At 43.2% G+C, this 13504-nt stretch overlaps 1 protein-coding gene across 2 annotated transcripts in view; it reads left to right on the plus strand.

The window, feature by feature from the left end:
- EPC2 (enhancer of polycomb homolog 2) overlaps positions 1-11950 on the plus strand; it is a 49409-nt gene extending 37459 nt beyond the window's left edge. For both annotated transcript variants that reach the window (XM_064154808.1, XM_064154814.1), the window contains 4 exons: positions 3510-3646; positions 5574-5733; positions 7262-7595; positions 10508-11950. In XM_064154808.1, the coding sequence (XP_064010878.1) occupies positions 3510-3646; positions 5574-5733; positions 7262-7595; positions 10508-10580 (704 nt within the window). In that variant the 3' untranslated portion in view covers positions 10581-11950. The remainder of the gene's footprint in view (positions 1-3509; positions 3647-5573; positions 5734-7261; positions 7596-10507) is intronic.
- Positions 11951-13504: the final 1554 nt, after the last annotated feature.

The following is a 13504-nucleotide window of genomic DNA, read 5'->3' on the forward strand; positions in this document are numbered from 1 at the left end:
GGCTTTTTTTCTTTCCAGATTTAAATTAGAAAACAGCCCCTGTAATTCTGGTACAGGATCAGATGCAATAGACAGCAGAACTCTTCAGCAAGTTAACTGAGCCAGCAGGAGGCACTGCTGTTAGTATTTTTCAGTAGTAAATAGGGAGTAAACTTGTAAAGGGCTCTCAGTCTGGTTGTGCGTTAAATGAGCACAAGTCCTACACCTAAAGGGATTCTATTTAGGAGGCACTTGTTGAAATGAGTTATTTCATATCATGTTTAACTGCAAGCATAAAGGTGCTTCTAGAGGAAACCGTGTCACAAGTAAACTGACTGTTTCTGGGTTTGTTTTGCTTTGTTTTCTTTTAGTTCAGCGAAGACCTGGAGTTGCTTGCTTAGGTTTAGGGTGCACAAGAATATTTAAACTTACTTCTGCAATGTATTTTTCACTTGTATTAACAAAGCAGCTCTTAGTCCAGTATCTCCTCAAATGTTGGGCATTGTTCAAAGAGAAAGAAAGACTTAAAAATGTGTGACTAGGCTTTTCTTGAAGTGCCTGAATCAATAATCACTGGTTCAGGTACTCTCCTGCTTACTGAAAATGTGAAAACTGAAACTGAGGAACTTCAATAAACAAGATCACTTCAGTCAATTGTGTAAATTCTCTGTAGACTTGCACACTCCCATCTGGAAAAGAAAACTGGTCTTTTGGCCAGAGATGCCTCCAGAAGAATTCTCTCTGTAATCTAAAATGAGTTAAAATGATGAGCTCAAGATACCACTGATCATTAGGAGAGATGGTGGAGGAAGGAACTTAGGAGTTTGCAGATGTTACTACTTAGGCAGCAAAGTAGTACTTAACCTGCTTGCTAAATTCCTAGAGTGCAGCTCAGTTATTTTTGGGACTGAAGTAATAAAGAGGCTTTAGGCAAAATCTTCAGCAGTTTGCAGCACAGTTGGGATGTTGCGTTTGGCTTCCAGTCTGCTTCAGCTGCCAGTTCCAATGACCTACTGAAATGGTTATCTGCTCAGTTACCATGTCCCTAGCTGCAAAAAGCAGCTGCAGGTGATGATGTTCCCAGGAAAAAAAACATTGCTGAAGGAACAGACTTTTACCTTTTAGAGCTGTTGTTGTTGTCTTGGTTCCCCACTCTTCACCACTCTAAATTAAATACCAGGTAGAAGTGATTAATAAACTACCACTTTTAGGGCAGCCTGAAAGGTGATTTTAGATTAAGGCCCTCGAATTCTGAGAGAAATGACTAGTAATTAGTGGCTTTCGAGCAGGAGGGGAGCCTGGAGGATTTGATTTCACAGTGGCTTCTTCACCGTGTTCTGTGGCAGTGTTTCAGTACAGACAGTCTACAGTAAAATAGATGATCTGAAATTCAGCAGTGGAAGTTAAAAGCTGTGGAATAGAATAGAACCTTTTATAAGTAGCATAGAACACTTACACTTAACTGTGACCTTAAAGGCTGCCTTGGGATCTGTAGTGGTTTCTCTAAGACCCTTCAGTTGTCGTTTGATTTGGCAGAAGCAAATGATGTTAAAAGTGCTAATGAAAATCCACTGCTTTATAACAAGGCAAACAGCTGAGCTTAGCTTGACCGCTGAATAAATACCTGGTGACAGGTGGTGAACTGAGATCCAAACATGTCAAGGCAGGGGAGTGATTTTTACATCACTACAATCACCTTCCTTGTACTTTGTAACTCAGCGTTTCACTATTGCAAGGTCTGAGTCAAACTGAGGAGGAGAGGAGAGTGAAAACACAGAAGTGTTCATGCAGGAGAAACGAGATGATCCTCTGAAGCAAAGGCTGCTTTCTGCATCATGTCTCTAAAGTCCACAGGAGAATGCAGCACTGCATCTAGATGTTTACCCCTGTACTTCAGACCAATAGCAGCTAATTACAGCTAAATGCAGTTTAGGTATTTCTTTGTGCTTTATAAGCTTGTTCTCAACCACTTTTTTTTCTGTAAAACTGGAATTTGTTACCTCAGAACTTAAAAATAGAAGTGCATCCATATGTAATGTTCCATAATGCTGTGCTTGGCTTGGTTGCCTTGAGATGTTGGGAGGCTGTTGTGAGGGACCTTCACAGGTTTAGCTGACTACTCTTTGAGTTCTCGTAGTGATAGGTAAGAATCTTCAAGTAGAACAAGGTACAGCTACATATAAAATGTATTTTATTTTAGAGTATACTGGAAATGATCATGCTTAGGAGTAGCTGTACAAGTCACTGATGTGGCTGAAGCCTGCTTTAGTCATTTAGCAGCAGAGAAGTTTCAGTACTCATTTCTAGCCAGTCTCGGTCTTAATTTGGCTATTTATTCAGAGTGGAATTTAAGGATAACTGTGAGGATTGCTGCTAGTAAAGGAAAAAGCCAGACCCTGAGGATTACAACTTGTAAAGGAGAGCGCCAGACCCTGCAAGATAGCTAACATGAACATGTGAAGTAATCTGAGTATCTCTTGATAGGGTGATTCTGGTGCAGAATGCAGGTGTTCAGAATAAGCTGCTGAAGGGCAGTTAACAGGAATCTTTGGAAAGGGAGTGCCTTTCTTTCTTCCTCCTAGGGGAACTTGGTTCTGAGTTAGCATCAGCTATACAAAACTCAGGCTTTAATGTGAAGCACTTGACAGGATTCTCAGTTTATCAAGTGTGACATTCTTCAGGGAGAGAATCTAGAGAACAGCTTTTCTGGCTACACTGTCTCCTCCACTTGTTGAGAGTATGGTGCTGCTGGGGTTGCATTAACCTGATTCTCAAACGTGTTGTGCCGCTCTAAAGTCTATTTTAAAACAAATGAATTGGTGGAGAAAATCCTGTTCAGGTGAAACCTGAGCATTTCCTTGAGGGGGAAAAAAAGAGAGTCAAGGAAGGTTGAACTGGACTGATTTGGTAAAAAGAGCTTTGTACTATTTGCAAGCATTAACCAAGTTTTAAAGGTAGAGCTTGGCTTTGCCATTGTAAATGAGCTCATGGTGTTTTCCAGGCAGGGTTGGTGTAGAGCCATACAGAGACTGTTTAAACACAGGAATCCTGACTGTGCTGTTGAAGTGGGTGTTGTCAAATGGCAGGTGTATGCCTCCTTCAGAGTCTGCTCTGGAGTCAGAAAAAGGACAGTAGTAAGGGAATGTAGGAAGGAAAGTTGCCCAGCAGTGAGCTCCCTGTGTCCCCTGGGGGAGGAGAAATCCAGCTCAGGCCAGTGTCTTTCCTCAGCTGTGATTTTCAGGATGTGCTTGTTTTCTGAAAGCCAGGAAAAGAATTTAAGGTTTTATTTAAACCTACTGGAGAGAGAACCACCAAAGACAGAAACAGCTTAAAAGCACTGAAAGGTGTGAATTATTTTGACCTAAATGGATTCAATGCCAAAAGAGGAGAACAAACAAACTTCGTTTGACCTGTCTTTTACATAAGAATGTGACGTAGTGTATCTTGTCTTCACTCACTTGTTACTCTTGCATGTTAGATGTGTTGGGTGCAGGCCCAATTAACACTGGCTTCGCTTTCTTTTTCTGTAGTAACTGGGGGTATCACAGAGGAACAGTTTCAGACACATCAACAGCAGTTAGTTCAGATGCAGAGGCAACAACTTGCTCAGCTGCAGCAGAAACAGCAGTCTCAGCATTCCTCACAACAGACACATCCGAAAGCACAGGTAAGGCCCCCGTCGTGTGCTGGTGTATGTGGGTAGCCTCCTTCTGCTGCTGACTGCATTGCTCACCTCTCTCAAGCTAAATGGAACACCCCAGTCAAGAGGTCACCTTTTAGAATGGATGTAGTGTACCCTAGTCAAGGTACTTTACCAGTTTGCTGTGTAGTGAATGCCCTGAAGGACCTTACCATAGTATGGTAGGGGTTGGGAGAAGCTCCAGAGATTGAGTCTAGCTCTACTGCCAAAGCAAGATCACCTAGGGCAGGTCATTTAGGAATGCATCCAGATGGGTCTTGAAAGTCTCCAGGGAAGGAGACTCCACAACCTCTCTGGGCAGCCTGCTCCCAGGACTCCAGCAGCCTCACAGTATGGAATTTTTATGCTGTAGCTGGGACAGATATTTTGCTTTCATTTTTCTCTTTGGAATGAGATTCTGTTGGTTTCATTTAAATTATTTTAAATTTCATATCATGGCTGCATTTCACAAGGAAAAAATCTGACTGTTAGTTGTATCTACAGAGCTCCAGTCAGTGCAGGAATAGCCAGAGCTCTATCAAGCCATACTGTTTGCACTGATTTTACTCCTTTGTAGAAGTGCTCCAAAGAGACTTCTTTACTAAACCTACTTGATGAGGTGATCTGTTCTGTCATGAACAGATGGTCAGTGAGTACTAAAAATTGATAGCTTCTGAGAGGAAAAACGTTTTGCATATTTAATCTGATTTCTTCCCCCCTGCCCTTGCCCAGTGTTACCACTTCTAAAAGAATCTTGTTTTCCTTCTAATACCTTACAAGGGAAGAGTCTGTTTTTCTGTTGAGCTTAGATTTGTTAGTTACTTGCCAAGAAAAACATAAAAGCTGATGCTGTTGTCTGCTACTTACTTGGAGTGGTTTGCTTTCTAAAATTGCCTGTGCTGTTTGTCCCTTTGCCTCTGTGTTGTGATTCTGTGTTGGTGGTTACTTTTGTGGGTGTAAAGGCACAGTATCAGGATACTTAAACAAAAGGGATTAGTTCTGGATTTAACTTGTGTTCTCAGGTAATATAAATTGAAGTTGCAGAGTGATACATACCACCATTTCAGGGTGCTGTTCTCAGAAGCTGGGCTAACAGCACCTCTGTGACTCCAGAACACAGTGGGCATTTGCTGTGGTACAGATTGCTGCATCGGAGTAAACGTGCCATAACTGCCAAAAAATCTCAATTTGCGGTTGCAGGGTAATTGCTGCCTGGAGATAAAAGAGAAAAGGAAGATTAAGGCACAGTCATTTTCTTAGAGGAGACTTCTTAACACAGTCATGGAATGGTTTGGGTTGGAAGAGACCTTTTAAAGATCATCTAGTTCCAACCCCCCTGCCACGGACAGGGACACCTGCTAGGCCAGGTTGCTCACAGTCCTATCCAGCCTGGCCTTGGACATCTCCAGGAAGGGAGCATCTAGCAGCCTCTTTAGGTGACCTGTTCCAGTGCCTCACCATCCTCATGGTGAAGAATTTCTTCCTAATGTTAATTAATGCCCTTTCAGTCAGAAACTGTTATCGTACCTTGTCCTGTCACTACACTCCGTGGCAAAGAGCCCTCCCCAGCTTTCCTGTCAGCCTCCTCTTAAGTTGTGGAAGGCCTCTATGAGATCTCCCCAGATCCTTCTCCAGGCTGAATCAACACATCGAAGTGATGTTGTGCCAAGAAGTGCATTTGCTCTGGAGGCAGCACTCGCTCTGCACTCACTTGGATGCTCATTTTCAAGTTCTCATCAGGCTCATGATGTGGAAATATTTAATGTTAGGATAGATTTGATCACATTTAGACAACGTATTTGTTTATTTGCTGGTAATTGTGTGTGTTGCAGCATTCTTAATGCGGTAGTTTATTTTCTAGTGGGCTATTAATAAATGCAAACCCATATATGTGTGTTGTTCTGTATTCCCCCAGGGCTCCAGCACCTCTGACTGTATGTCAAAAACACTTGATTCAGCCAGCGCCCACTTTGCTGCATCTGCAGTGGTCAGTGCCCCCGCTCCGAGCCGCAGTGAGGTCCCGAAGGAGCCAACCACCAGCCACAACAATATCAATGGTGTTGTCCAACCTTCAGGTGATGATTGCTTACAACTCCTGCTCGAGTGTGAGCCCAGAACTCATCAGCTGAGCTCTTCTCTAATTTCTACGACGCTATTTAATAAACAATAAACATTTCAAATATATTAATTGTGGTATATTAAATATTATTCTTCAAAATACTTTGGTGCCTTGGCATGTAGGTTAGGAAAGTCATCAAACCACTAAATGCCTTTTTTTTTTGTGGGCCTTTATTCTCTAATGGTCTGTTAAGATGAAAAGCGTAAGCAACAGCACTTTAAAAACAGTGTGAATGTGTAGTTAAAAAAAATCAATTGCTTAAAACACAGTTAAGTACTTTGAGGAGGAAATAGAAAAGCTGCCACACTGGCCTAAGTTGCCTAGAGAGGTGGTTTATGCCCCATCCCTGGAACCATTCCAGAGATACCAATCAACTCAACTATAGTTTCATGGCCAAGGTGGTGTTAGGTCAGTGGTTGGTCTTGATGATCTTAGAGGCTTTTTCCAAGCAAAATAATTCAGTGTTTCTATTTCTAGCAATTCTTCTGAAGCTACTTTGAACTTTCAGGTCTCACTGCATTTGGGAATCCTCCCAAGTTCAGGTGAAAGTGTAGCCCTTGGCATTCACCATGTTCCTCCCACCCTTGCTTCTGAACCTCCCTTGTCAAGGGAGCAGCAGTGCCAGGGGTGCTGGTGCAGGAGCTATGTTGCTTAGACACAAGTGCTGTTTGCCATGTGACTGCCATAACAAATGAAGGGCTTTTAGAGTAACTCCTTGCTTTAACAGCTAATGGCATGATTAGTTTTATAGACCTTCTGCCAGTCTGGGTTAATGATAATATGAAACAAATAGAGGGAGAAAAACCACAGCTGAATAAAATCAATACACTGGAACAGTTCCAGGAGAAGGAAAGAGCTCTTGGTGTATTCTCTAAGATGCTGCCTGGAAGGGTGCTGCTGGAGGTGTGTAAGATCAGGCCTGTGGTAGTGCACCATGCTGATGGAAAGCAGGGTCTTTTCAGGGACAAGAACCCAGAGGGAAATATGTCTAGTTCCTTTGTCACCAAAGCTGGGAGAGCAGATAGCTGTGGTGCCAAGACGAGATTGGAGAACCTCTGCTTTGAACATACACTGTGAAACCTCAAAGTTTTCACAACTCAGGAATGCAAACAGAGCACTGCAACATAGTTTGAGAAGAGTTCTCTACTTTGAGCCTTAGATTTATAACTCTTCTGCCTAGAGCCTGATCCCCACGACCTCTTTATGCTGCCTGCAGAACAAGGTAGGAGGTGAGGAAGTGTAAATTTGGTTCCACCGTTGATCTCTGAGGCTGCCAAACTCAGTATACTTCTGTGGGAATGTTGCTTCTTGAATTTACAGCACCTGTAAATGAGGTGCATGGAGTTTATCACAGTAGAAGTTCTTTGTCTTACGCCAGCATCTTTCTGATCTTCTGAATTCAAAAAACCCACAAAATATTTCTTAGCTGGAAAGATTTCTGATCTGTTACGTATTTTGAATTAACAGCATTTCTCTTCTCACAGGAACCTCTAGAACTTTGTACTCCACCAACATGGCTTTATCATCCAGCCCAGGGATTTCAACTGTACAGCTTGTAAGGACAGTGGGCCACACCACCACAAACCACTTAATCCCAGCCTTGTGCACAAGCAGCCCTCAGACGCTCCCCATGAACAATTCTTGCCTGACCAACGCCGTGCACCTCAACAACGTCAGCGTTGTCTCTCCAGTCAATGTGCATATCAACACAAGGACTTCAGCCCCGTCGCCAACAGCCTTAAAACTTGCCACAGTTGCTGCCAGTATGGACAGAGTGCCAAAGGTAACTCCTAGCAGTGCCATCAGCAGTATAGCAAGGTGAGTCTGAAGAGCACATTTGGCAGGTTAATTGCTGCGTCATTTGTGTTGATTTTAGGCACCTCCATTGTGCTTGAAATGGCTGCAGTTCAGTCCTTCTGATGCAGGACTTTAGGATAGATTCCATCAAACTCCTCATGTTCTCCCCACAGCATATTGTAAAATGCTGGCTGGCACATGCCTGTTTTATACGCACCTATGGAGATGTGTGTTCAGTATTTAGAATTGTGGAAGTGTTTAAATTGGAAGAGGCCTTTTAAGATCATTGAGTCCAGACTGTTAACCCAGCACCGTCAGGTCACCACTAAACCAAGCATCCCTCAGCACCAGATCTCCACAGCTTTTCAATCCATGGGGACTCCACCACTGCCTTGGGCAGCCTTGACCCTTTGGGAAAGAAATTGTTCTTCATGTCCAACCTAAACCTCCTTCCACACAACTTGAGACCATTTCCTCTTGTCCTGTTGGGAGAAAAGACCAATCTCCAGTGGCTCCAATCTCCTTCCAGAGTGTTGTAGAAGGTCTCCCTTCAATCTCTTTTCCAGCATTTATAGCAAAGATGAGCTTTGTGCCAGCCTGCAGCTTAACAGGACAGCTGGATACTCATTGAACAGCAGCATGGTGATTTTGAGATGCTTAGGAGATGGTTGACAGGAATGGCAGGAGCTGCAGGTGGCTGAGCTTTCTGAAAATTACAATGTGGGCTTTAAGTCTGTGCTGGATGATGTTTATAAAAAAGTCCTATTTGTTTATGAATCAGAAAAGTAAAAAATGGCTATTAAAAATGTGGCTTATTGATTATTTCATAATGCTTCTGGAGAGGTTAAAGAGAGCTTTTTCAGGTGGGAAAGAGCATGTAGAATTTCATTGGCCTAGGTTGAAAAAATGGTGTTTTAGATGTTTTTATATGTGTTTGTATTAGTTGAAAGTGTTCTTTAGATACTTTTTTAATTGGCAGTCAAGCTTCAAAGCATATTTTTGTATGAGTCTATTTAGGCAGAGAGGTATGGAAGGCTACAAAATGCTGAGGTGCCTGGAACAGCTCTGTGGGACAGAAAGGCTGAGAGAAGACTGTTGAGCCTGGAGAAGAGCAGCCCTGGAGGAGATCTTCTCAGTGCTAAGCAAGAGATAAAGGGAGGGAGGCAAGAAAACGAGGCCAGAATCTTTTCTTCAGTAGTCCTTAGTGAGAGCACAAACAAGAGAGCCCAGAAGGTTTTTATCTGTCCTTGAAACTGTGTTTCTAGGGTATGTGTTAAGGTTTCTTTCTGACCCATGACTCAATCATTTTGGTTGGAAAAGACCTTTAAGAGGTCCAGAGAGATTTGGATAGGCTGGAGAGGTGTGCCCAGGCCAATCTCATGACATTCAGCAAGGCCAAGTGTAAGGTCCTGAAGGTCCTGCACTTGGGTTGGTGCAGTCCCAAGCACAACTCCAGGCTGGGTGGGGAATGGCTGAGAGCAGCCCTGAGGAAAAGGACCTGGGGGTCTGGGGTGATGAAAAGCTCAGCAGGAGCCTGCAGTGTGAGTGCAGCCCAGACAGCAACCCTGTGCTGGGCTGCAGCAAGGGCAGTGTGGGCAGCAGGGCAAGGGAGGGGATTCTGCCCCTTTGCTCTTCTCAGACTCCATCTGCAGTCCTGTGTGCAGTTCTGGAGCCCCCAACACAAGAAGGACTTGGAACTGTTGGAGCCAGTCCAGAGGCCACAAAGATGCTCAGAGGACTGCAGCAGCTTTATGAGAACAGGCTGTGAGAGTTGGGGCTCTGCAGCCTGGAGGAGAGAAGGCTTTGAAGAGACCTTGTAGTAACCTTCAGTATCTGAAGGGGGCTACAGGAGGGCGGGGGAGGGACTATTGACAAGGTCTTGTAATGACAGGATGAGAAGGAATGGGTTTGGAATGGCAGAGGGAGATTGAAACTGGATGTTAGGAAGAAGTTGTTTGCAGCGAGGGTGGTGAGACACTGGCACAGGTTGCCCAGGGAGGCTGTGGCTGCTCCCTCCCTGGAGGTGTTCAAGGCCAGGTTGGATGAGGCCTTGAGTGACCTGTTCTAGTGGGAGGTGTCCCTGCCTATGGTGGGGGGTTGGAACTGGATGATTTTTGAGGTTCTTTCTAACCTAAACCATTCCATGATTTTTTTCTGTGATTCTGTGAAGATTGTCAAGTCCAACCATTATCCAACTCTACCAAAGGTGGTGCTAAACCATGTCCCTCAGCACCACTTCTCTGTGGCTTTGAAACACCTCCAGGGATGGGGATTTAATCACCTCTCTGGGCAGCCAGTTCCAGTGCTTGAGAACCTTTTTTCGGCCAAGAACTTTCGTCTGTTACCCAACTTAAACCTCCTCTGGTGCGACTTAAGACCATTCCCTCTTGTCTTCACAGTTCACACACAGTATCACAGTATCATCAGGGTTGGAAGAGAGCTCACAGATCATCAAGTCCAACCCTTTACCACAGAGCTCAAGGCCAGACCATGGCACCAAGTGCCACGTCCAACCTTGCCTTGAACAGCCCCAGGGACGGCGACTCCACCACCTCCCCGGGCAGCCCATTCCAGTGTCCAATGACTCTCTCAGTGAAGAACTTTCTCCTTACCTCCAGCCTAAATCTCCCCTGGTGCAGCCTGAGGCTGTGTCCTCTTGTTCTGGCGCTGGCCACCTGAGAGAAGAGAGCAACCTCCTCCTGGCCACAACCACCCCTCAGGTAGCTGTAGACAGCAATAAGGTCACCCCTGAGCCTCCTCTTCTCCAGGCTAAACAATCCCAGCTCCCTCAGCCTCTCCTCATAGGGCTTGACTGACCCCCTGACTACAACCTTGCAGTAGCAGCTGTGTTAAAGCAGAGAGCACCTGTAAGAAAAGCTTAGAGGAAATGCTCTTATCCCAGCTGTAACCATTGCCTGTTTCTGTTGTTGCAGAGAGAACCACGAACCAGAACGCCTGGGTTTAAATGGCATAGCAGAGACCACAGTAGCCATGGAAGTGACATAACCTCAAAGCAGCGTCCCCACCTGTGCTAATGGTGTGTTCCTTTCTATTCCAACCGAATGCAAAATGCAGCACTCTGTGGATCACAGAGAACTCAAATGGACCTAAATGGACTATGGTTATATCGTGTATTAAGTCGATATATAATGTAAATTTTGTAAAATTGGGAAAATCACTACCTTGTAAAATAGTTTTATTTGTATCATCAATATTATTTCTGTTACTTGAATAGTAGATATTCATCATCATGCTTTTGCACTTGAATTTGCAACTGAATGGATTAAAAAAAAGAAAAAATAATTCTTTAATGGGATCATGAGCATGAAATGGGATCCTGCATCACTTGTTTTAACTATTTATTTTGCCATGTTTACATTTTGTATCTTGTACAAATAAATCCAACTTTGTGTCTAAAAAAAAAAAAAGTAAAAAAAAAAGTTAAAGATTCATAGCTAGGAGACAAAAATTCTTGTAATTTTTTTCTAAAGGAAATGTAAAGTTTTCACTTGGTTCATTTTGTTTCACAATTTGACTAGATGGACTTTTTGGTAAATACTTTAGTGGCATTTCACTGTCAAAAATATGAAGTTCAAGGCAAAATAGTATTTTCTATTACTGTGCAGGGGGAAAGGGATGGATCGATACATGCAAATTTAATGTAGTAACTCACTTTTTTTTCCATATATTTTGAATGTATATTTCTATTTATAATACCAGTTTATAAAAAATAATTACACAGGAAAAAAAAAAAAAGGACAAAAAAAAAACCACAAAAAAAAAAAAGAAAACCAAAACCAAGAACAAAAAATAAAAAAAACCACACACACAGTAAAAAAAAAAAAAAAAAAAAAAAAAAAAACAACTGACTAGGAAAATTCTGCATCTGGCACATGACAAAATGTGCAGATCTGAGCAAATTTTCAACTGGGATGACATTTTATCGGAAGAACTGCGTATTTTAACCGGCTTTCAAACTGTACCACACCACGTAAAGGATATTTTACCAGGTATGTATTGCATTATATATCATTGCAATAATGAATTATTTGGATGTCTAGCTATCGAGCCATCCCAGGTGGTGGGGGGCGGGGGTGGGGAGGGAGGGTTGTGGCAAGATTGTCTTTTCCATTTTTTTTTGGCGAGTTTTCCTGTGGCTCCAAGGCAAGTAACGGGTTGGAAAAAGTCTGACTGTAAGCGTTGGACACCTTGGTAGTGTAGTGTTTTAGTGACTTTTTTTATACGGTTCTTGTACATTAGATACGTGTAGTGGTGTTTCAGAATGTTTGTTTATGCACTAGTTCAGACAACTTTCCCTGTTACTTGTTCTTGATAAGTGAAAACTGCAGGGAAATAAAAATACATATCAAAACATGGACATGGTGCACACGTGGTTATTTCACAAGGGGCAAGCAGGCTAAGCTTTGGAGCCCGCCGCTCCTCTTCCCGTAGCTTCAGAGAATGCTTTGGGAGGGACTTTAAACGTCGTCTAGTTCCAAGCTCCCTGGCGTGAGCAGGTTGCTCAGGGTCTCTTTTGGTGCTTTTGAACAAAGTATATGCAGCTTTTCTCCAAAGATGGCCGTTTGCTGTGGTGTGTGGCAGGGGAGGAGTGGTGTGCTGGACCCAGGAGCTGGCAGTCATCAGCACGAGGCAGTCTCTAGTTCTACATCAGGAGTTCCTTTGGGGGGAATCCTTTGGATTTTCTGCTGTTTGGTTTTCCACCTGGAATTTGGATCATGTTTTTGTATTTCTGATAAATCACTGAATGGCTGAGGTTGGAAAGAACCTCAGGATATAGTCTGGTCCAGCCACTTTCCTCACCCCAAGAATGTCAAGAGCTGATTTGCCTCATGTCATGCAGTCAGTGGTTTTTTTTTCCTCTTGGCTTTTCATCTAAGAGTTATTTTTAATCCAAGCTGTGTTTAACCATGTTTTTGTCTTACGTTCTCTAAGTTAAAAGTTCTGACAGTTGAAAACACTCACAGAGCTTTAAATACCAGCAGCTTGTCAGAAACTCAGATGGCTAAATTGAACTATTTTTTGCTTAACTGATGTTTTATTTCCTATTCAGTGTGAAGTCGACAGAGAGAGATGCTAATAGATTGTATCTGTTGGGAATAGCCAAAGGAACCTACGGCACGGCAGCATCCCTACCTTGGTCAGGAGAGGTGTGATGGAGACACCTCTGCAGTGTCCTTTCTGCACCAGGCTTCTACTGGATCTGCTGCTCCTGACAAATTGTTCTCTCCATGTGCATAATCTCTTCACCTATGTCTAAGGTTTGCTGTAGAACTGGGTTCCTTTCCTGGGATAATTATGACCTGTGTAGGCTGAAGGATGAATGATTTTTATTATTATTATTATTTTTTACTTAGAATTCTTTCAAAATTAAGTCTGAAAAGGGGAAAGTAAGTTCATCTCTTTGGTAAACAAAAATAACCTTGCTTCTCTGTTGCATCTCTAAAACCCTTTGAGAGGTTTAATGATAATGTGAAAGCATTTCATAGGATAATCGTAGAATGGTTTGGGTTGGAAGGAACCTTTAAAGATAGCCTAGTTCCAGCAGGGCATGGGCAGGGACACCTTTCACTGGACCAGATTGCTCAAGGCCTTGTTCAGTCTGGCTTTGAACACTTAAAGGCTTGGAGCCTTTGTCTGCTGTTGCAGGCTTTTGAACCTCTTCCATGGAGTGGGTTCTACCACCTCTCTGGGCAGTCTGTTCCAGTATTTAAGAACCTTTTCAATCAAGAAGTTTCTTGTAATGTCCAACCTAAAGCTCCCTTGGTGCAACTCAAGGCCATTTTCTCTCACTACTTTTTCCTTGGGAGAAAAGACCAACCCCACCTGGCTCCAACCTCCTTTCAGGGAATGGTGGAGCCAGGTCCCACTCAGCCTCCTTTTCTCCAGGCTGAACAACCCCAGGTCCTTCA

Source organism: Pogoniulus pusillus, chromosome 2 (genome assembly GCF_015220805.1).
Source record: "Pogoniulus pusillus isolate bPogPus1 chromosome 2, bPogPus1.pri, whole genome shotgun sequence".
NCBI lineage: Eukaryota > Metazoa > Chordata > Aves > Piciformes > Lybiidae > Pogoniulus > Pogoniulus pusillus.